Source organism: Mytilus trossulus, chromosome 11, assembly GCF_036588685.1.
Source record: "Mytilus trossulus isolate FHL-02 chromosome 11, PNRI_Mtr1.1.1.hap1, whole genome shotgun sequence".
Classification (NCBI taxonomy): Eukaryota; Metazoa; Mollusca; class Bivalvia; order Mytilida; family Mytilidae; genus Mytilus; species Mytilus trossulus.
The window spans coordinates 59200863-59226724 of record NC_086383.1 but is presented as its reverse complement, the minus strand read 5'-3'; the positions used below and the strand labels follow the sequence as shown (position 1 = coordinate 59226724).

The following is a 25862-nucleotide window of genomic DNA, read 5'->3' as shown; positions in this document are numbered from 1 at the left end:
ACATAAACAAACGACAACCACTGAATATACAGGCTCCTGACTTGGGACAGGCACATACATAAATAATGTGGCGGGGTTAAACATGTTAATTTAACGTCCATTATTCATTATTCATTTTCCATTATTCAAAATTCAAAAAAGAATAATGAAATAGTTCATTAATCACTATACGTTAAGGGATGAATAATGAACTAGTTTATTTCAGTATTCAAGTTGAAAAGTGAAGAATGAAATATAATAATATTGTTTGACTGTGACACTATATACCGTATTCGTAATTTTGATCTTACAAATATTCAAATTAATATCAGACAAAAAAATTAAAACACTCCTTGAAATTTTTAACTTTGTTTTTTTATATAGTTTCGGAGGAATAACTAGAGGGATCCCCTAACTATTTTAACAGAAGTTTCTTGGTTTAATGTATGGACGACCTGAATACTATAAATATAAAAAAAAAACGCAAATACTTTACGTTGTCTTTTATTATTTTCACTGGACCTTTGCTCTTCCTCATCCCTTGATTATAGATATGACATGCTAATTGTACAGCAATGACCATTAAGGGGGTTACGGAGGACCAAAATGCCAAAATACGCGTGAAAATTAAGAAATAGCCATGTTTTAATAATGAATCGGATAATTTGAATACTAGAATGGCTGTTGCGGCCCTTCAACCCCTATTTACACTTAAACCTTATACCTCATTCGAAAACTTATTAATAGAGTAGCAAAAAGTGTGTAGTCAGTGTGTTCCTCGTCGCCTTTTAGAGGAGAAACGAATGACCTAAAGTTCGAAGTGCATGTGACTTTTAAAAGACATAGCTTATTTTAAATAATGGACGACTACTGCGACCTTTCAGCCTCTTATTCAAGAAACCGTAATACATCATTTGAAACCTTGATAGAGTAACAAAACTGTTTTAACAACGTGTATTTTGGCACCTCTAATGGTCATTGCGGTACATACTGTTTATAACCATTTTATTCCTCTTTGTATAGCCATAGGCTATATACCTCTCGTTTCTCTGTTGGAACGCTTTTGAATGGCGTATAAGGTAGCAATACACAGTAAGGAGTTTGGTTTCGTATTTTGGCCCCGATGGATATGAAAGTTATAGTGCAATAAAAATTAATTTTTAGACAGCTGAGTACTAAATAGCCTTCAAATATGGTAAATAAGAACATGGAGATTATTTTTTACATGTTTTATGGCCTATTTACTGTTTGACTCTCCGTATTTTTATAGCTAGACTAGTCATAGGTCCGGAAATTAATGTAAATAAATTTTTACAAACGCTTTTTTCCACATGAAGTCTTTTACAAAATTAATTTGAAAATTAGTTAGATCATACGAAAATGACGAATTATGAAATACGGGATATAGTGTCACAGTCAAATAATAAAATTCTATTTCATTACTCACTTTTCATTTTGAAAACTGAAATTTAAACTATTTCATTTTTCATTATTCAACATTTAACGTTGAAAAGTGAATAATGAACTATTTCATTATTCATTATTGAATTTTGAATAATGGATAATGAATAATGGACCTACTTAAGTTCAGCGCGGTATTTGTATGGATTATACGGAGAAAAACAGCGTCATGTGATCAGTTAGTCTAAGTTATTGAATTGAAAACAAAATGCGAGAAGATAGCTTTCAGAAAATGCTTTGAGAATATCAATAGATACAATAGGGTCACCGTGCGTTTTTTTCCTGCTAAAATTTAAGATGGTAAAAGTTTCTTTAAAAAAAAACCCACTATGTCCCCTAAAAATGCCAATTTAAAAAAATTAAAAATCAAACAAATAAAATTTACGTTTGTACAAATATTATTATTTATCAGTTGAACTTTGTTACAATGATTAAAAAAAAATGGTCAAAATCATCATCAATGGACATTATCTGTATTAAGGAGTCGATTAACGACTTCGATCATGTTGTCTCATTTATAGAACTGATCTTGCTGATCACCATTACGTTTTTCTGTATATATATATTATAATTTTCAAGATAGTAGGCAAAACTATTTGTTATTTTAGGGCAATGAATCCTATATTAAAATGGGAAATGAGTCCATGGAACACAGATAATGCCCCCGCTCGCATATTTCCTTAGAAAGGGACATAACTTGATAACGACAAAAGTGACCATTCCCACATTTGTACTTGATCTAACTTATGTTGTAATAAGTATTGTGTATAAGTTTCAAAAAATTTGCTTAAGGCCGTTAGTTTTCTCGTTTGAATTGTTTTACATTGTCATTTCGAGGCCTTATATAGCTGACTATGCGGTATGGGCTTTGTTCATTGTTGAAGGCCGTACGGTGACCTTTTGTTGTTAATTCCTGTGTCATTCAGTCTCATGTGGAGAGTTGTCTCATTGGCAATCATACCACATCTTCTTTTTTATATTAAGTTAAGAAACACAAACGATAAAGTCAGTATTTTCCCATTTATTTAGGGCATAAGAAGAAAAGTGAGGCCATAAAAATTCATAGTTGACCTGTGTTTTGTGGTATACTCATTGCGTTTAAACTTCATGCCATTTTTTTTTAAGGCAAACTGCAGTTAAAGAACGGATATAAAAAGTTTAGCAGTTTTTCCATTTCCAAACTCTAGAGCAGTAAAAGTGACACCATAAAAATTCAAACTTGATCTGGAATTTATGGTAATAAGCATTGCGTTTAAGTTCCATAACATTGGTTTGGGGCGAACTATAGTTAAAGAATGGAAACCAATTTCGGACGTCATCTGACAGTTTTGACAATTGGTAGAGCTCAACATCCTTCTGTTGCCAGATTTTCTCCCTTTTTAATGGTTTTCAAAATAATAGACAAAACTTTTATTCTACCCCGTAAATTCTATTTCAGTCATGTTGGTCATCTCGATTGGTTGGCGAGGTAATCAGACATATTTCTTTTTAAATAAGATACCCTAATGATGATTTTTCGAAGTTCAAACTTAAACCTGCAAAACTATACACATTTTTATATCGGACATAAAGCAAAATCAGCGGACAAAAAGCAAAATCAGCGGACAAAAAGCAACGGACAAAAAGCAACGGACAAAAAGCAAAATTATCGGACAAAAAGCAAAACGGACAAAAAGCAACGGACAAAAAGCAAAAGTGTCGGAAAAAAAGCAAAATTATCGGACAAAAAGCAAAACGGACAAAAAGCAACGGACAAAAAACAAAAGTGTCGGACAAAAAGCAAAATTATCGGACAAAAAGCAAAAGCGGACAAAAAGCAAATTGCGGACAAAAAGCATCGTATCAATCGGTGGACATGCAGCATTGTCAAACCACACAACCGTTCACCCGATATCGTAGCTCTAATTTCGATAATATTCTAACAATTTCATATAGTTTTTTTTTAAATAGACAAAAGGTCCTGTGGTATAAGAAAACTCCCAAGTTAAAAAAAAATTACTAGATTTGCAAAAATAAATCAACACTTAGAATTTAGTCAAAAAGTAGGACAATAAATGAACAAAAAATAAACCTGGGTACAGACAAGACACATAACTACAATAATAGACCTTTAACACTTATTTTAAAGATGGATCACGAAAAAAACAGGCTGGGGCAACATCAAAAAGAGAAATCAGCTGATTTTTGCAAGACACTCGCCATGAAAACAATATGATCTGAAGAAAAGCTTGTGTTTCAACATTTTTTAAATTTATTTCCAACATCCATTGACACCAGACTATGTAGTTACGGTCCTGTGCTCCATATAAAATTATAAAATCAAAGTCGATGTTCAAACGGCCAATGTAATAAAATACATCTGTTGACTGAAACTTATTATAGATTACTTAATTTTTGTTTGAATTTATTGGAAAAAATATAAAAAAAACACAAAAAAACCCACAATAAACGTAAAGATACGATAATTGACGGCAGTCTTTTAACCTGAAATCTGTGGCAAATTTTTATATGTTTTAAATAATGAATAAGATAGTTTCTGCTGAAAACGAAACGTCACGGAAAATACAGGCTGATGGATTTATAATATATAATGGAGCATCAGATCAGCGTCGTCTGGTCAAACTATTCATAGTAATTTTGTTGTTATTGTAACTAAAGGTTAAAGATTTACAACATTTGGCATTCTTGACCTTGAAATACATTTAAAAGAAACAAATGTTATCAATTTGAATCACAATAGCTGACCCTTATAGCATGTATTCCAATGGTTTATTAAAGACGAAGCGACTGATTTAGAAACAACAGGTGACCATTAGAATTAATACAAATCTAACACATTTTAGATTAGTATTAGTGGTTATGATAACGTCAAAAACGACGAAACTAGTATACTTACAAAACATATATATATATATATATATAAACGAGTCTAAATTGAAAACTACGTTCAAACCTATGATTGCGTTGGATAAATCTGCAATTTTTATACGTGTGCATGTCAAACAAATTTCGTTGTAGAAGGGTCTAAAAACAGAACAAACAACATTTTCCAAAAGACCAAAAAAGTGAAAAAGTATATATTTAAACAAAACGCATTTGACTAACAGGTCGAACAACTGATGTTCTTCAACCCTGCTGACTGCCATTGGATCTGAATATTTATATATATATATATATATTTTCGACCTGTTAGTCAAATGCGTTTTGTTTAAATATACTTTTGTTACATTAATTATAATCAAGTCTAAGCTAGAGGACCAACCCAAGCTATAACTGCGGACATACTAAAACAGTGTCGGGTCTTATCAGACGACATTTGATGCAAGGTTGAATCGTTTAATGCATGATAATAAAATATCTACACGGAAATCGTTTCAATCTATGACAATACTCTCAAAGCCAATTTTAACATCATCGAGCCTGACTCTCACGAACATTTATATAGCTCTTTTGATGTTGTTGCTTATCAAAAAAATGAGGGATAAAAAATTAATGCAAAATAATTATAAGATGATATAATTTAGCCACACATTTTTGGTCAATTAATTTGCATTAAGACTTTAGGTTAAATGTGCTAATGTGTTAAGGTTTTCACACTGTACTAGGGATTGTTTTCGGTCGTTAGTTATTCGGCATCTGTCTCTTAAAGATTTAAACATTGGCTATGAATTGACATAACAAATTATACACGAAAAATTCGGGATATATATGGTTTCTATAGGTTAAACTTTATGCAAAGCTGTTTAATTCAACAATTTAGTTGAATTTGGTTTTGAAATGGGGATATACATGTATGACAGTTTAAGGTCATTTTCTTGATGAAAATTTAATTAAGTAACAAAGAAGTCTAGTATTTTTGAAGCTAAAGTCAGGTTGACACTGCCGATCAGACCAACTATATCAATTCCGATCAAGACAGATTAAGTGATCGGGAGACTGGTCTGGCTATTTCGACAAGAATGTTCGGGGTGGTCTACCTTACTCGTCATCGATCTGACTTTCTTTCAGAGAGTTTTTGACGTGTCAAAAACATTCGAGTAAGCATCGAGAAGCCAATCACTCGAGAAGAGATCGGAGTTATGCAAAGTAGCGATCGATTTGATCGAAAAAGGATCGTAAAGGGATCGAGTTTGGTCTGAATACAAATATTTGAACAATTAGTACTCGATCATCACGACCTTTGTTCGACTAAAATGCGATCGATTCTCAACCAACGTCATCGATCACTGCGACTACTATTATTTTTTTTTTATTTTTTTTTTTTTTTTATCCCAGACCAACTCGACCAATACCCGATCTCTTTTCGACCAAACGCAACCACTTTTCGATCTCTACTCGGTTATATATGATGCTGCTACAAGTTTCTATAAAAGTATGTGTAGATCTAATTAACTCTCATAACTTTTCCCGCAAGAATATATTGTCCTTGTTATTTTGAAATGTACGAAAATGAAACCCGCAAAAATTTCCCAGTGTACAGTACTAGCTGTACTTTAACAGAGGCAAATATTCCAAACTAACAATCACACCCAGAGGTCAAGAACAAACCGACCCAGCCATGGAATAAAACTAAAAACGACGACAAGCCAAACAGCAATCCACATAACTCATTATAACTAAAATATAAGCAACACGAAACCCACCAAATACACATTGCACCTGTCATAATGCATAAGTACCAATTCAGTGACAAGTCTCATGTCGTGGTGTCATTTTCAAGAAAAGAGCAGTAAATTTAATACATAAGTAAATACAAACGTTTCGACTCATTTTTGAAACGTAAAAAAAAGGCAAAACATCTACCAAAGCTTTAGTACAGTTTTAAACAAAACAAGACATAATTACCTTTATTTTAAAATCAATCTTGTCAATTTTATAACATATGAAAACAAGATGCCATACTTAAATAATTACATCAGTGGTTTAACGATAAAACTACAAGTAGCTTTACAATAGCACTGATGAACAAAATCATACTCTCTTGCCACTCAACTGAACCTGCTCGCATTTTGAAATAGTGCATACGATAGTCTCGGTTTTGATATCTCTGGAGTACGGCTTCACCCAGATCTCAATGGTAATACATGATATTCAATCATGATGTACATGTATGAGTGTCCTCCATATCGCCGGGCAGTGGGTGTTTCTAGTTTCTCAATCAAAGTCCTCTATTCAGAATGGTTGAAGAGTCAGACGCACTTCAATCTCTGAACCATATAAACTTGTAATATGCGTCAACGAGGACTAATAGTGTGACTGAGAATAATCCTTTGTAGTTGCAGTACAGTGTGATATTTGATTAGGATTCTAGTAATAAGCAGTGTGAATGAGTTTCATAACATTATGTTAATAGAGGCAAAACCAAAGTTAGAGAACGGAAACTAATATGTGGAATGGACAGACGTACGGACGAATGGATTGACAAGTGTAACACTAAATGTCTCATTTGTTTCGGCGGGGCATACGACAATCCGACTTTTTTCTAATGAAATTGTACATACTCGACCAATTCCCGGCTATCCCTACGACCCCTTTACGATCAAGTCTATTAATTCTGGTAGAGATCGGGCTGAGTTCGAGCTTTTTTGGCTTGTTCCAGCTAGTCGAGGAAAAATCTTGTAGAGATCTTGTAGAGATTGTGAATTCGTCTTATAGTCGAATGTTTATTCTAGTGGTGGTTGGGTTGGAATCAAGATGTAGTCATTAAGAAGTCGTGAATTGTCGAGTTAAAATCTTGTACAGTAGGATTGCGGTCGGGTAGAAGTCGTAAACAGGCCTGATCAAGAATATGGTCCCGTTTGATCGTGGGAATTTGAGCAATCAGGTTCATAGAGTTGATCTAATCGGCTGTGTGAATCTGGTTGATCTTGTGCGGGTACCTAAAGCTAAGTTCACACTACCGATCAGATCAACTCGATCAATCCCGATCATGACAAATTAAGTAATCGGGAGACTGGTCTGACTCAATCGACAAGAATGCTCGGGGTTGTCTATCTTGGTAGCATCAATCTGAAATTCTACCCGATAATTTTTGACATGTTTAAAAAATCATTCGAGTAAGGATCGAGAAGCCAGTCACTCATATTTAATGCTTCCTCGACAAATGCACAATGTAATGTAATGTTAATTAATATGTTTTTCTGTATACCTTTGTTCAACTAAGGTGATACCAAAATAAAATGATATACACAAAATTCGTCGAGTAACGGTCGAATTGATCGGGAAATGATCGTGTAAAGATCGAGTTTAGGTGGAATACAAATATTTTACCGATCATTACTCGATCATCTCGACCTTTGTTCGATTAGTATCAGATCATTTCCCGATCAACGCCAACCTGTTTGATCTGGGGTCCAGATTAACTGACCGATGCCCGATCGCTTAGATCACTGCGACCTCTATACTATTTTGACCCCAGACCAAATCGACCAATACCCGATCTCTACGCGACCACATTCGACATCTCTTCGATCTTTACTCGGCCATATACGAGTACTCATGATTGCCACACGATTCAGTAAAAATGTTTGCAGATCTAAATAACTCTCATAACTTTGTTTTCGCAAAAATATATTGTCACTATTTATTTTTAACTGTACCAAAAATCCTCCATGTACAGTACTGGTCTGTACATTTGCAAGGAGGGGTAAAATTTTAACAGAGAGTCAAAAGATACCAAAGGAACAATCAAACTGAAAGGTCTAAAATACCGACGCAGCCATTGCGAAAAAATGAAAAACGACACGAAGACAAACATGCAGCAGTCCACATAAAACAACATAGAAAGCTTAAAACTAATAAGCAACACGAAACCTTACAAAACCTGGCTATCTCGTGCAGGTGTTCCGGAAGCTTTGCATTTTGGTCCCTTGGGTTTTTTCAGATATGAAAGTAATTGTGCAATACAAAATCATATGTTTAGCATTATAATGTACTGCAACACATCCAGAATGTATAAAACAATATCCAACACACATTCTCGGTCCACAATTGTCTATAGATAACAATATGTCAGCTTCGAACAATTTTCGATTAGAAAAAGTACCCTCTTGTATGTATCCATGTGAAAACAGCGAGTTCAAAATCAAAATATGTACTAGGAGAACACTTTTGAACTGGATGTCTATCATACTTTCAATGATATTGGTTCGCCACCTTCTTACGCGCTTTTCTAATATCTTGTTTTCTTTTTCTTTGTATTATATGAAATATATAAATGAAAATAACTAAAATCCAATTGTCATAACAAGTAATGAAAAGTAAAATCACAAAAATACCGAACTCTGAGGAAAATTCAAAAAGGAAATTCCATAATCAAAAGGCAAAAAAAAAAGCTGAAACACATCAAACGAATGGATAACAACTGTCATATTCTGAATACCGAATGTTCACTCACTTCATTGACGTAGTGGTCTCTTGCTTGATGATGCCTAATATTCTTACTTTTCAACCGATTAAATATACTAGTCAACCATCGAAAGAATACAAAACGATGCATCATTACAAAGAAATTTCTACTAATCAATACTAACATATTTGATTTATAAAGATCGTTTCTTACAAATATGCCTTTATGTGTTTTTTTGTTACATTTTGTTTGGTTTTAATGTGATTAAGATCATAACACAATGTTAACTGTTGTACCCCTATTTTTGACATTTTTACCTATTTTATCTGTTTGTTTTGTTCACGCATTGTTGTCAAGATAATGGAATTTGATGCGACTGTCATTCAGGTGAATTATTATTTATGATCAATTGCAGTTTAAATTTGTGTATCATTACTTTTGTTGATGAGTATATCTTCGTTTTTTTTTTGCTATGTAATTAGATATTTTTTTGGTTTAAAATAATGATTATTTTCAAAAATCCAATTAGGAAACAATTTTAATTAAAAAATACAGAATAACAATTAAATTTATTGTATTTTGATCAACATGAAAATATATAATAGCTACAACTTCTTCTTCGGTATTGTTAATTAAAATTGTTTGTTTCAGAAAAAGGTAATCAATTATATCTTCATCCTAATAGGAGCCACAGTATGGCCAAGATTTAAATTCATGAAGAAAAATTTGATTGAAAATACGTTAAAAGTGTAAACGTAGGAACGTAAAATTTTATTGTGTATAACAACACTTTTTTCATTTGTCATGCAATAATAGTTGGTTCTACACGACGAGTTTCTGAATGAACTTTATAAAGTCATCGTACTCAATGTAATGCTTAGTACATCACCAACATTATCTCGCACCTGAAGATAAAAAAACATACAACGGAGCATTCACCGAGCCCAAAGCTAATTTTGCTTTATTTAATCTGAGGCTAAATACATAACGTATATTGATACAAGCATGAAACATGGTACCTTGTGATGCCATAAAATGCTATGTCGATTGATAATATATAAAGACACACAGAGACCAATAAGTGCTTTAAATGTTTAATCCACGTTATTTAGAAAAAGTAAAATCACAAAAATACTGAACTCAGAGGAAAATCAAATCGGAAATTCCCTAAATACATGGAAAAATTAAATGATAACAGTTATCAAAGGTAACAGGATTATAATTTAGTACGCCAGACGCGCGTTTCATCTACATAAGACTCATCAGTGACGCTCATATAAAAATATTTATGAAGCCAAACAAGTACAAAGTTGAAGAGCATTGAGGATCCAAAGTTCCAAAAAGTTGTGCCAAATACGGCTAAGGTAATCTATGCCTGGGATAAGAAAATCCTTAGTTTTTCGAAAAATTCAAAGTTTTGTAAACAGGAAATTTATAAAAATAACCACATTATTGATATTCATGTCAACACCGAAGTGTTGACTTCTGGGCTGGTGATACCCTCCGGGACGAAACGTCCACCAGCAGTAGCATCGACCCAGTGGTGTAAACAGTTATCAGTTACCAGGATTATAAACACAACAAAAACGAATGGACAAGAACTGTCATATTCCTGACTTGGTACAGGCATTTTCAAATGTAGAAAAGGTGGATTAAACCTGGTTTTATAGCGCTAAACCTCTCACTTTGTATGACAGTCTCACCAAATTCCGTTATATTTACAATGATGCGTGAACTAAACAGACCTAATAAATACAATAGTCAAAATATGGGTACAGCAGTCATCGTCGTGTTACAATTTTAAAAGGAATTTGCCGGATAGTAGTCTCATTGAAAATCGTACAACATCTCCTTATTATATTACATTACATATTACCATTGCCCATTGCTTTGAAATAGAGACCATGCACACATTCATCACTAAGCTGATCGATCCTGGTGTGACAAAACAAAAAGTAAGCGAACAACAAATCTCCAGCGCTGTAAATAGTTATCACTGGTACCAGGCTTATAATTTGATACGTCTGACTGGCGTTTCGTTTACGTTAGTCTCATAAGTGACGCTCAGACCAAAATAGTTAGAAAGATTTGAAGAGCATTGAGGACCCAAAGTACCACAAAATACGGTTAAGGTAATCTATGCCCGGGATAAGAAAATCCTAAGTATTTTGAATAATTTTTACTTTTGCAAACGTTTAGTATACAAAAATGACCGTATAATTGATATTCATGTCAACACTAAAGTGCTGACTACTGGGCTGGTAATACACCCGTGGGAAAGAAACGTCTACCAGCAGTGGAATCGACCTATAGCTAGTGGTGTAAATAGTTGATGCTCATATCAAAGCAGTTAGAAAAACAAACAAGTATAAAGTTGAAGAGTATTTAAGACCCAAAATTCTATAGAGTTGTGCGAAATACGGCCTAGGTAATCTATGTCTGGCATAAGAAATTTCTACAGAAAACAAATGGTTGACATTTTTCGGTATGAAAGAAAACAACGACTGTTATGTATTTTTGTTGTACATTACACCACTTTCCCAGCTGGTAAAAAAGAAGAGGTGGGATCCCACGAACATGTATAAACCCGCCACATTATGTCTGTATGTGCATGTCCTGTATTTCAAGGGTTGTTGTTTGTTTAGTGTTACACACTTGTTTTTTTGTTAATTTTTTTGAACATTCAATTGACCTTTAGTTTTCTCGTTTGATTTTCGTTACTTTTGTATTTCGGACCTTTTATAGCTGATTATGAGATATGGGATTAGCTCATTGTCGAAGGCCTTTCAATGACATATAAAAGTTGTTAATTTCGTTAACATCGTCTTCATTTTCAAGAACCCTCTAGCATTATGACGTATTATAAGTATATACTAGTATATGGTCTTTTAACAAAGCAGACGTATTTATCGAATGCTTCAATAAAATCATCAATACATTTTAAGCACATGCCCCGACACGATTCTAATTTATAAGTTACTATTATAGTGTTAACTTATGCTTTCACGATATATTATTCAATCAAGTATATGTTCAGAAAGAGGAAAATCAATTATTTTAAAGTTTTACAAACAATTTAACTTTCCTTCTTTTCATTTTTTAACTCCTTGTTGATAACCCTGTGATCATAAGTTACATATATTAGATTGTTCAAACAATACTTAAAGATTAGAAATGTCTTTACCAAATTTAAGTTACATATACACTACTGAGTAATTATTTTGTAGGAAATAGCAATGGGCAATGGTTGCTGCTTTTCCAGTGTAAGACCATTTTAACAATGTTATTAATGTTAAAGAATAATCAAATAATGAATATTGTGTCAAAAATGTAAAAGAAAGGTCAATAATTCATGATAAAAAAAAGTACAATTTATTTTCGACATGTTTTATCCGATATAATGTGATTTGAATATCTAACTTATAATTTATTTTCTTATGTAAATGAGAACACAATGTTTTTGTGATTCAAAATCTTTACTGTATTGTTATATATTATACCAGACACAAAGCCAAACACAGGAAGGCAATGAAGTACAACTTGATAATATTAATAGGGTAAGATATTGTTTTGCTAAAAAGCATTTCAAAAGTATATTTTGGACGTATATTTTCAAATCCCAGCTTGGCTTGGATATGTATGATCAAGTGTGGTTTACACATTTGATTGTAACCGAGGGTAATATGTTTACCCCTGGTTCTCGTTTTTGGTTTATGAAACAACCAAAGATAAACCAAGATAAAATCAGAATACACATGCTTTTTAACACTTTGGTGTTGAATTCTATGATGATAGATAAGAAATCTTTAAGAAAATAAGTTACACAATCTGTCGGATATGTCATCCGTAGGATATTGTGCACCATGCATCTTGCGTGTAACAATTCCTTGGTTTTCAAATGTTTGGGTTTACGCGGTCATAATAAGGCAAATAAACAAGAAGATAAAGAAACACATAAGAAGCACGAAATTACTATGGTGTAAGTTTTATTTGCCAGCACTTGGTTAATACAATTGCTAGTCGACTGTAAGTCCCTTACGGTATCATCAACCCAGTCGTAAGTCACTTCAGATCTGACTTGATTTTAATACACATTGTCTTTCTGGAATTCTAAAGGCCCCTGGTATGTCATTGACTATTTGAGGTCCCTTTTGGTCATAAAGCGCTCTACATGTTTTTGGACTTGTACAGCCTCGGCTTCGAAATGCTACGGTTTGAGCATTCCTGGTGATAGTTAATTAAGAGTAGCACTTCGGACGCACGGAATGATTGAAATGATTTTTCATGTTTGATAACATAATTTGTAAATCTAATATGCACCTTTTTTATTTATTTTGTGGCAAATAACGAAACATCATTTTTTCTTTTGTTATATATAACACCAGACACAAAGACATACACCAGAAGACGTTGATGTAATAATGGAAGAGAAACCTGGGGTAAGAATTGTTTCTATAACATAGCACTGTCTATCTGGAATCATATTGTGACATTTTAATGTCTTTGTGTTTTAGTTGTTGTGTTGAATTTCCGTCTTTGTGACTACTATTCTGTCTACATGTCAACAAGTTCTTCTGTGTTTGATATTTTATCTTCATGTTTACCAGTCAGTCTAAAAACAAATCAACCAGTCTGAGTATGAATCTATCAATCTGCACCAGTCTGAGTATGCGTCTATCAATCATTCTACATGTCTACCCTACCAGCCGGTCTATATTACTACCATATTGTGCCTACATTTCCATCAGTCCGTCTATATTTTTACCCTTCTGTTATTGCTTTGTATTGTGTTGTTTTGTCTGATCGTCCAAATATTTAACATACCGACATTTACATGCATTTATTTTACCTGACAACTTACTACATGTAGGTGTTTACTACATTCTAATACATTCATGCTTTGGAATGACAAACAGTTTTCGTTGTGGTTCATTATCACCCAAAGAGTTCAATATGTTTCGTCATAACAATTCACGTTGCAGGGTTAGCTTTTTCTGACAACAGGCTAGAATGAAGAGAAAACTTTTTAATTCAATGATGCAAGCAAACCTTCAAAATTAAATAGTCTGATCTATCCCCGGTTGAAAAACTGTCGTTTCGCAACCATCCTAAATAGACATGTTTCGCCGTTAATGCCTGTTTTTATATGAACTGTAACATGTTCTCATACAAACAAAAATCGTTCGTAGTTATTTCGTTATTAAGGAACAACCAGTCTGACGTCGCAGACGTTTTAAAATTACAAAGGGTAAAAAATAGCTTTTTTCTGTTATAGGGGGGACATTGGATCAATCCAATCCCCCCTCGAAAACATTAGCATGGGGGAAGAATGCCTTAGGACACCGGAACTCGTAGGCGGGCTTCAGCTGACTCTTTAACAAAAAATGTGTACTAGATCAACGAAAATGATTCCTTAGTTTATTTTTTGGGGTAGTTTTGGTTCTTTCTTTTTTTCCTCTTATAGGTTGACGATTTACCATTATTTGTTGGCACGATTGATTTCGGAACAACCTTCAGTGGTTATGCATACATGAGTAAGGATGAGTTCCAAGGAAAGACAAAGCATATGGAGACAAGGGCATGGCGTGTTGATAGATGGACGAGACACAAGGCTCCAACATCAGTTCTGTTTGATGAATGGAAACATTTCCACACTTTTGGATATGAAGCAGAAGAATATTTTCATGAATATGTAAAAAGTGGATCGTTAGACAAATGGTATTTCTTCCAAAATTTTAAGTTGGAAATATCAAAACAGGTAAGTCATTATGTATTTTAAAGATTAAGAAAACCGCCCATAGTTATAGACAAATTACTTTAAAAGAGGGACGAAAGATACCAGAGGGACAGTCAAACTCATAGATTGAAAATAAACTGACAATGCCATGGCTAAAAAATGAAAAGACAAACGAACAAATAATAGTCCCGAAGACAAAAAAATAGAAAACTTAAGACTAAACAACACAAACCCCACAAAAAACTTGGGGTGATCTCAGGTGCTCCGGAAGGTTGCGGCGAATTTTGACCTCTGCGGAAAGACCAAAGTGAAAGATGAGTTAGTACAGAATTTAAGTATAGGTTTTAACACATAAAAAATCGGGGTCATATACATGTTAGAAATGTCCCGCACAGCCCTATGTTGTGAATAAAATAGTAGTGCATATCAATTTTCCGTTTTAGTATATATTTTTTTACGATACTTTATAGTAAAAGTGGCATAGTTTTAGTCGTAAAGGGAGTTCCTATAGGTAATTGCATTGTCTATATATTTACATAGATGTAATGGTACATCATTTGAATTTTGCTAAATTACTCTTACAATTATCATATATATAATAAAATACCATTCTTGGTCATTGTTAAATTTAATATATATTTTTTTAAATCATAAAATATAGGTAGTATTAGATGATACATTCATGTTGTATGATATACGACGGAAAAATAGAATGCGGGCAGTTGATGTTGTAATGGAAATTATAAAATATCTCAAAGGAGACCTCCTATCCAGCCTTAACCAGAGGCTTACTAATTTTGATGACAGTCTCATACAATGGGTTCTGACAGTTCCAGTTACTTGGAGCTTAACAGCTCGCAATTTCATGAGAAAAACGGCATATCTGGTAATATAATTAAAGTTGAGCTTGCTATACTAGTTCTTGTAAATGAAGAAACAATACAATTATAGGGAAATATGCATATGCCTATTTAATTTATGATAAAGAGTAAAACCACAAAAATACTGAACTCCGAGGAAAATGCAAAGCGGACAGTCCCTAATCAAGCGTTATTAAAAAGTCTAACAAATGAACTGTTATATTTTTGACTTGGTACAGGCATTTACGTATTTCGAACATGGTGAAATAAACCTGGTTTTACCTCTACATGGGAAGACAGTCTCATCAAATTCAATTATATTGACAATGATGTGTGAACAAAACAAACAGACAGTATGGGTAACATGTCACAAAAGAGGGTACAGAAGTAAACATTGTGTTAAAATGTGAATCACTATTAAAGCAAATAAATATGTAACAAAGACGCACACAAAGGCATATAGACAAAACACATAAGAGCAAATGATATACAGAATTTACAATAGCACAATAACACAATGACGGGATGTAATAGTACAGGGCCATTTAAAATGTACTAAAGAAGCACAAAAATCCATATAGACATAGCACATTATCAAAAATGAAAGACTAGAGTACAAAATTTATCATAGAACAATAACACAATTACTTGATGTATCAGTATACAGAGACATGCAAAATATAGATATCATCAAAATCAGACTAATCCGTGAAAGTAATTTTCATAAAGACAAATAAAAGAATAAACGTTATTAAAATGATAAAGAACGTAATTACCCCTAATCTATACTTCAAGAACATCGTGTATAATAACGATGTTATGTTTCAAGGTGAAATTAGAAAAATGGTAAAGAAATATTTATAAAGCGTTATTTAAAAACACGTAATAATAATCATAAGGGTAGTGAAATATTACATAGGCGGTATAATGAATTATCATATATAGTGTAACAAATATAATTTAACTGACTATACAAATTAGATGGTGTGAAAAGATCGATAAAATATATGCCCATTGCAGGCTGGTATTCCAAAACATCAACTGAAACTTCTACCTGAAGCAGAAGCTGCTGCTTTTTATTGTGGCCAGAAGGAACTTAATATACAGCAAAGCTCTGATGGTGCAGCATGTTTGTCAGAACTTCCTTCAAATTATACTTTTTTGGTAGCCGACCTTGGAGGTAACTTGAAAAAATATGATATTAAGGAGGTAGACCTTGGTTTAGGGAGATAACTCTTTAATTCAGTGATGCGTTTGTAAAAGTCAAGTTTCATAAATGTATTTAAAGCATTTACCTGAAACAGATTGGAAATAATCTATGTAACCTAGAAGCTTAGAATATTTTGATGAAAATGGTTGACATAAACGTACTGATGATTTAAAGAGTTATTTCCCTTAATCTAGGCCTACCTCCTTAAGAGCAATAAAATTCAGAACAAACATTACATAAAGTCGTATTATGTATCGCCACCAACACAGTAGTAAAATGACCAACATTTTAATTTTAAAGTGTCATTAGGATATACCATTATTACTTGAACGTTAGATGTTTTGCCAATACATTGTACATGCGTTGGTTTCGTGTATACTCTTTTATGTAACTTATTAACCAATTTAAGAATATTAGACATAGGACAGTTCAGATATAAAATAAAACTAGCTTAACTCGGTGCTTGTTAGAGAGTTCGTAGGAACCTTTATACATGTAAATGATTGTTTTCTGTCACATGCGTAGGTTACGATTTAAAACAAATAATTTCGGTGTTGATTGACGACCTCTTTGAAAGCATATGTTTTATTTATTCCCAACTTTATTAGCATAATTAGACTAGACACGTTTTAGAACTTGACATGATATAAACAGAACTGCATATAGTTAAAAATTATATGAACACCTATCAATGTCTTTTTTTGTTATTTGTGTAATTACATTGCTGTATATGTAAGTTCTATCATAGAACTGATTCTGACAGTTCTACTCTGAATATTCTGACAGTAATGAAGAGTAGTTATAACTAATCACACTTCTATCTTTCAGTCTATATAACTTTTTGACTATTTTAAATCTCGGTCTATTTTTTAAATTAATTCTTACATACTTTTGATTTTTTAACCCTGTATGCTAACATTGCCTATATTAAATTGTAAAATTGTTTGTATATACATCAGACACGCGAATCAATGAATTTGTTTGTAGATAGATGTTTTTGTGTTCTGTTTAATTGCTCATTTTAAAATTGTTACACGATGATGACTGCTGTACGCATATTTTGACTATTTTATTTATAATGTCTGTTTAGTTCACGCATCATTGTAAATATAACTGAATATAATGAGACTGTCATCAAAGTGAGAGGTTTAGCGCTTTTAAACCAGGTTTAAAAACATTTTAAAATGCCGGTACCAAGTCAGGACTATGACAGTTCTTGTCCATTCGTTTTTGATGTAGTTTGTCATTTGATTTTGCCATGTGATTATGGACTTTCCGATTGGGTTTCCCTCTGAGTTCGGTATTTTTGTGATTTTACTTTTTTCTTTCAGTGGTGTACCTTTAAGGTCAATAATATCGCAATTATAACATATTATGATAAATATTTTGTACAGGGGGAACAATTGATATAACTGTACACAAAAAAGGTCATGGCAAGATACAGAAAGCAATGGGGTTAGAGTGGGGAAGCAAGAAAGTCAATGAATGTTTTGAGGAATATTGTTTAGGAATATTTGGAGCCGGTTTCACAGATTTAAGGGTGAACGATCCTGATGATTATCTATTCTTAATGGAAAACTTCGAACAGGAAAAATTACAATTTACAACTGAAAAATTGAACAAAGTCGAAAAGATCATGATCAGGCTCCCTGCATCTCTATTATACAATAAAACCGAGAAGTTAGCGATTCCAACAAATGTATTTCGATCATTTTATGACAACTCCATTGACGGATTGATACGAGCCTTGAACGAGTTATTTCAGTATGAAGAAATAAAAAACCTAAAAACAATTATTGTTGTTGGGGGATTCGCAGAGTCATCGATAATAATAAATGAACTGAGGAGTAGATTTAAAGGGCTTGATATAATTGTCCCCGGTAATCCTGGATTGGCAGTAATGCGTGGGGCTATTTTAAATGGTTTCATTGAGAATCCGAACACAAATGTACCAAAGTCCCAGTCCGGAACGTTTGGCAGAAGATCCTTCAGAAGATCATTGAGGAACCTTTCATTTAGAAGAGCAGAAAAGTACACGTATGAAAATGACAGTACAGATAAACAAGAACGATTCCTGTCTGAAATATTCGGTAGCGAAATTGTAATGATTATGAAAACGGAGCTAGAACAAGATTTTATCAAATTCTGTTTTGCATTCCAAAAGAAAATTAGAAAATTCAAACACGGACATAATTTGCCAACAGAAGAACTATTGTTTTCAGTTCCTTACGAATGGCGCGATCGGTTCTCAAAACTTTACAAAAAAAGCTTGGAGGAAAAAATTCGGGAATCGGAGTATAAAGACTTTGTTTCATGTAAATATGACAAGTTGAAAATTAAATGGCCGTTTTTTCAGAAATACTTTTCAGTATAGACAGGTATAAGTACTGCTTTTATGTCTAAATCATTATTCATAATTAACTTTTTAATCGCAGCCTAATATCGCTTCAAAGTGTTTGTATAGACTTTTAAAAGTAGTTTTCTGTACTATTGATGCTAATCTTAATAAATCAGTCCTAAACTTTTGTATTAGAATTGAGATTTACAAACTGTGACACAGAGCGTACCTTAAAAGACATTATTTTCGAAGGAGATATCTGACACAATAAAGGAATTACTGTTTAGAATTTGTGCGCTCCTTACAAATAAACGTTATGGAGAAGACTGCATGATTGAAGTTGGCACTTCCTATTAGTTTAACGGTTAACATCACGAAAAGATTAACTACTACGATGAGTCTGTATTCTTACTGAAAACTGACATATTTTTTCAGCCTTAGATTTTTAGATCTTTAGATACCAATTAAGTCACGTGATCATTCAATTCAACAACTGTGACAGATTCCCTTAATGTGACATGCAGATCCATGCGATTCCTTCAGTTTTTGCTTGTTATTTTGATTTTTTTTCTAACTATCGATTTACACTCACCTGGTTCATAAAACCATTTGGCCATCAGCCATCACTTGCCGTCTGTCGTCAGTACGGTTGTCGTAGTTAACCTAGAAAAATCTATTCTCAATCGAAACTACTTGGGCAAATTTTACCGCAATCTACCTGAATTATTTGTAAACATGACCGCTGTTACATGTACTAGATCATTAGGGTAAAATACAGTTTTTGGCATATATCTCAAAAACTAAAGCAGTTCATCATCTTTACCTCGCATGTGACCTATCGTATTAAACTTATCACAGACTTTGTATTACACGAGAAACACGATGTTTGTATACCGTTGTTTGTTGTTTGATCGTCAATCGTTTCTGCCACGCCATTATCAGTTTGTTTTCGACTAATGAGTTTGGTTATTGATTTGGTATCCTTTATCTCTATTTAAAGCAATTTTGACATAAGAGAAAGCTGATCAGCGGGCCAAGGTTTATACATTTGTACCTTTTCACTCCAAAATTTTATGAAAAAATCGAACAATCATTTTTCAATTTATGTCCCCTAAAATATTAAATTTGACCTAATTTTTATATTTTTTGTGCCTTTACATGTATATAAAAAGTAAATTGAATAATCGCCAGCTCTAGATCTATGTAGTTTGGATTTTGTATTCAATTCGTACAACTCGATCATTCATTTCCGTATTTCACAATTTTGGTTATTATCTTGAGAACTGTAACATCTTTTCTTTTTTAATAAAACTGAGAAAATGTTAACTTAGTATATGATCAAGATAGTGAATAATTATATTTTAATAAGCCAACATGGCAGAAATCGTCAAATGATCAATTTTAGAATTTACCATTTTCATAGTTTTTATTTTAGGAAACCATTGACGAAAGAAAGTTTAAGAATATGTTGATGTAAAAAATGTTTGACGAAATATGATCTGCAAAAAATTTGACAGGGACGACTCAAAAGTTGTTGCATTATATGAAGTTTTGCCCTTTTAGACCAATTTATTAATGCTTTGTGTTTTTTTTGCAGAAACTATAGTAGCTTGAAAGACCTTGTAAATAGCAAATTAAAAGTGGTCAGCAAAATAAGCTTTATAAGTATGTCAATTGGTTGAAATTGTAAATAGACCGTTTATTACAGTTATTGCACTGGACATATTGGTTTTTATCCTTTTTCTTTCATTTTTGTAGAAACAAATTGTTTAAGCAAATATGATAATCACAATCAGATTTACAAACCTATCAATGTGGCTAAAATTGTCAAATGACCCTCGCACATTTTCAGTTGATGACATATTTGCCGAAACTAACATAACGATTAAAGGTGAGCATCACTTCATAGTAAAAACATCAGGAAAACAAATCTGTAAATACGGCATCATAGTTATATTATCAATCGATCCCTGAAAGGAGTTATTAACCACAAAAGGTGATTGTATATTCAAAAACATGACGTTATTTAACCTTAAAAAATAAAAACATATCTATTAAATGAAATAAGTAAAAATGATATTATGCAATACCTGCAAGAAATGGATCTAAACAGGATCTATAAATAAGCAAATAAGGTTGATTAAAACATCAAACAGTCTATTTGTTTTCCGGGGAACAATTCATGCTCTTGGGAACCTCTTGTAGGATTTGAAAAGCGATAAAATACTGTTGCCTAAATCTGACATGCAATTTTTTTATATTTGTTCGCGTATACGTCTGTATATAAAGAAGATGTAATATGATTGCCAAATAGACAACTATCCACAAAAGACCAAAATTACACAGACATTAACAGCTATAGGTCACCGTACGGCTTTCAACAATGAGCAAAGTCCATACCGCATAGTCAGCTATAAAAGGCCCCCATAAGACAATGTAAAACAATTCAACGGAGAAAACTAACGGCCTTATTTGTGTAAAACAGTTAACGAAAAACAAATATGTAACACATTAACAAACGACAACCACTGAATTACAGGCCCCTGTCTTGGGATGGGTTTAAACATATTAGCGGGATCCCAACCATCCCCTAACCTGGGACAGTGGTATAACAGTCCAACATAAGAACGAACTATAAAAATTAGTTGAAAAAGGCTTACCTCATCAGATGGACAAAAATACAAGTGAACAAAAAGACAAAATAAACAGATCTGAGAGTAGTCGCAGTTATAATACAGCTAGTTCAAAGCCACGAACAACTAATAAAAAAATCAGGCATCTAAGAATTACCTATCAATCCGTACACATCCAACATCCAATGGATTTAGTGTAAAGACGTCATTAACAGCCAGAGAAAAACATGACCTTGTGCAATGCAAGTTACAGCTAGCAGGTACCGACAGATTGTAGATCCATGAACATGTATATGTACATAACATACTAGTAATATTTAGTAAGCTTTTAATCTACTGATAACAAAATCAATATTCATACAAATAAAAACAATATTCAATGATCTTATTACAGTGTTCAATAGGTAACCTTTTTGAATAAGTTTATTTAAAGGAGCGACACATTTACATGGATCATTTCTAAATTTCCGGGCACGGTTAACCACATTTCCTAAAAGAAGAGGATGTGCTTTCCCGTTTGAAATTAGTTTTTTACAGGTACAACCCGACTTCAAAACCAAATCTTTATATCTATGGAAAATTTAAGTAAAGGTTTTAAGTAATTTATGGTAACGATATCCCTGGTTTAATTATTTACCAGTAATACATAGATTGCGTTCGTAATAATCAAAAACGTCAAAACAGACACGGGCATAGCGAACAAGTTGTTAGATATGAACAACGGAAGATGGTGCCAAAGGAACATCACAACCTAAAATGGAAAATTAGCAACAGGGAACGAAAAATCGTCTCTTTTATCGTAAATTTGTGTGTGGAGTTCCCCGTTTAAAGCCGAAATGTCTGAATCCAGGACAGGACAGTTATTATCGAATACATTTGATTTATTCAGAGTAAGTTCCTTGGGGTAAATTTCAGCAGTATATTGAGAAAATTCTTAATTATTTAATGAAAAAATATCATCAAGATAACGGTAAGTGTTGTTGAATTTATCAATCAAATGCAATTTCGACGAGTCTTTACTGAGTTTAGTCATAAACAAGTCAGCTATAAAAGGGACACAGTTAGTGCCCATGGGGATACCTACAACCTGTCGATAAACTTTGTTGCCGAAACGTACATAAATACTATCAAGGAGAAAATTAACAGCTTCTATCAACTCATCACACCTCTAGTAAGTATATCTAGCATATTTACCCTTCTCATTAGAGAAGAAGGCTTTAAATGAGTTGCAGCAAATATATCTACATTCAGCTTTACCAAACGACTATTTAATTTAATAGGAACACTTTTATTTAACAAGATAGTGTGAAAGTGTATTGTAAAGAGTAGGAAAATAAAAACTATTAACAGAATGAAAAGGACGAACAAAAGCCTGAAATTTATCTAAAACATCCAAAGAAATTTTTACACTCCATAAATGGTTTATACCACTATGTTCATATATTTTATTACAATAGTTTATGATAAGCTCTTTAGGAGTAGTTAAAGAACTAGTTAAGAGCACTGACAGATTAGTTGTAAAACACTTACTAGAGGCCGATATTTAATATATGTAAATGTGTTTAGTGACATTAAAAACATGGTTTTGACAATTCAAAATTGTCATTGCTTTGTAAAGCGATAGGTTTGGCTCAGCACTTCAAATAGAAAACCCAATCCCTTTATACATGTTCCCTGTTTAATACGAATTATAAAGACCGAGAGGCAAAAAAATATTCAAGGCACATTCAAACAAATAATTTTGAAAAATAATCAAACAACGCCATGGCAAAAAAAAAAAAAAAAAAAAAAAATGAATAGAACATGTATAATTGCCAATGTTATTGCTGAAGGATGGCTGTTCTCTCCGAGTACTCCAGCATATTTTGACAATACAAGCTGGAAGAAACGAATAAGATAATAGTGTTGAACGTACCGTTTAAAATCAATAATCAATCAATCAATTGGCAATGTCCCTTTTACATTCATCAGCTGCATTGGAACGTGTTTTATACAAACTGGAATACTTACAAGAACGTATGCTGCTGATTCAGAAAATGAGCAGAAAAAAATCTTGAATGAGGATAAAATTACCAGACTCAAATTAGAGACTTATTCCTATCAATTAATTCTAACGACCACTGAAAGTTATAATGAGAATCGACTAGTCGACGAATCATATTTTTTGTGGTAAGTGTGAAAACCAAAAAAAAAAAAAAAAAAAGATATGCAAAATCATTATAATATAAGGAAATTCTAGCAATCAATATTGTATAGATGTTTTTTTTGCCTGTTGAAATGACGCTTTCTCTGTTCATTTGCACGTCAAAAAAATATACATTATTAACATTTTTTTCATAAAACGTTCTTTCATAATGCGATTTTGTGGTTTTCACAATATTATTCTTTAACAAGTTGATTCTCATTGTGATCCATAGAGGTTGCTTGGATTTGTCGATATATATTTAGATGGTGTCAGGTTAAAAGATTACAAAGAAAGTTTAAACATAAAAGTTGAATGGGTATAAAAATGAAAACTACACTTTTCATTTTTTCTCCTAATCATTTCCTTTATGTTACATATTTGTGTGTTGTGTTGTAAGCATACTTGCTAGAAAGTGACAAATTTCACAGATAGTGTTCTATTTAAAACGTCACTAAACTTGTAAACGACAATAGAACAATTTCTTTTAATGAATTGGGGGTGGGGGAGGGGGATTAATAGTAAAAGGGATGTGTTGTAAAGATTTATCTATCCATGTTCCCGTCATTACAGCCAAACAGGGGTGTTATGTGATGTCATTTTGATTTTTCACCTTCACACCGCCTTTAATTTGTAACTTTTAGCTATGAGTCAGGTGATGTTTGCTAGTTATAAAATGGAAAAAAATGACCTATAGTTATTAAATTCTACGTTATTTGAAAAGTTTTTCATTTACAGCGTGCTCTATGACTTCTTTGTTCTCTTCATTTGTTAATATTTTAGAACCATTAATGCCTCTTATGTGAACAAAACACGTGTATTTAAAAATCATTAGTCTGGTATACTGATGCCTTTTGGTCATACATTATTTGAATATACAAATTTTAAAACATATGTGTCAACATCAATGTATTGATGTACAATGACTATATACAAAGTAAAAAAACTATACTAAAGAAAGACTCTGAAGATTTCAAATTGATTTTAGTCATATATCTACTTACATTTTATCCTACGGACGTAATAAAAACAATAAAAATACTTTTTTTTAAAAAAAGAGTTCAATAGAATACAATAAAATAACACAATTAGTTAGTGAGTTGAAAAAGCACACATAACATCTTCATATACCAAAGCTTTTAGCTTGAACTACAGCATGATTAGAAAAAGTAATTTATAATAAGATGTCGGCAATACGATAACTAGTTTTTTTTTATATGAAACATCCATTAAATCTTTTACTCATGAGACATATTAAGAAAACAACCCTGTAGTTCTATTTGTTAGTGAAAGTGATTCTGCATATCCTTGATATTCACATAAAACATGTTGTATCATTATAAATAACATCAATATTATTTTACTACAATCAAATGTAACCGTTCATTTACATTTTTATCCCAATACCTGCCAGTTTTGATCCTAGTTGAAGCCACCAAGACTTATAATTTTGCATTACACAATACTGTTTCATCTGATTAGTAGAAATCTTTTTATTTGTACAATAAGTTGATTTCAGTCACCTGTAGTTTTCCAGTTCTCATATCATTGGTTAATAGATTTGTATATTATTTGTACTGGTATACATTTAAAAAAACCTTTTTAATACATGTAATAACAGACTTGCTTAGAATTCATTAAATATTACAATTTTGATTTAAATGAAGATATTCAAACTTTACATTTTCTCTTTCTTTCTTATTGTTGATATCACATAATCAAGTTTATTCTTCAATAGAATTTCTTTTATTGAATAATAAGGCTATCGCGATCGGTTATCTTACAAAAACATTATTCAAGTCATTTATACGAAAGACCATTACACTATAATATTGTTTCCCTAAAAAAAGTGCCAATAAATAAGGGCGTATCCAACAATACCCATAAAAATCTTAAAGCTTTATACCGTAGTCTAAAATGTGGTGCTGAAAAGTGGCGCTAAAAACACGGAAAACAAATTAAAGCCTTATGTATGTATGTGTTAAAACATTTACACACGAATTGTAACAGTTTTGAATACAAATTTTACTGAAAAAATGAGCTATGTATTCAGTTATTGAAAACCTTAATGCTCTACTTGCATATTGCAGGTATTGCCGTATCATTAAAATTAT

The 25862-nt window shown here is 32.5% G+C and overlaps 1 protein-coding gene across 1 annotated transcript; it reads left to right on the top strand.

Annotated features, from left to right (window-relative positions):
- The first annotated feature begins 12006 nt into the window (after window positions 1-12006).
- Window positions 12007-19047, top strand: LOC134690510 (heat shock 70 kDa protein 12A-like). Its single transcript, XM_063550478.1, has 7 exons — window positions 12007-12051; window positions 12292-12345; window positions 13174-13227; window positions 14253-14546; window positions 15187-15411; window positions 16406-16565; window positions 17990-19047. Exons 1-7 carry the CDS (start codon window positions 12025-12027, stop codon window positions 18967-18969), a joined length of 1794 nt encoding a protein of 597 aa, XP_063406548.1. The 5' UTR covers window positions 12007-12024; the 3' UTR covers window positions 18970-19047.
- The last annotated feature ends 6815 nt before the right edge of the window (window positions 19048-25862 follow it).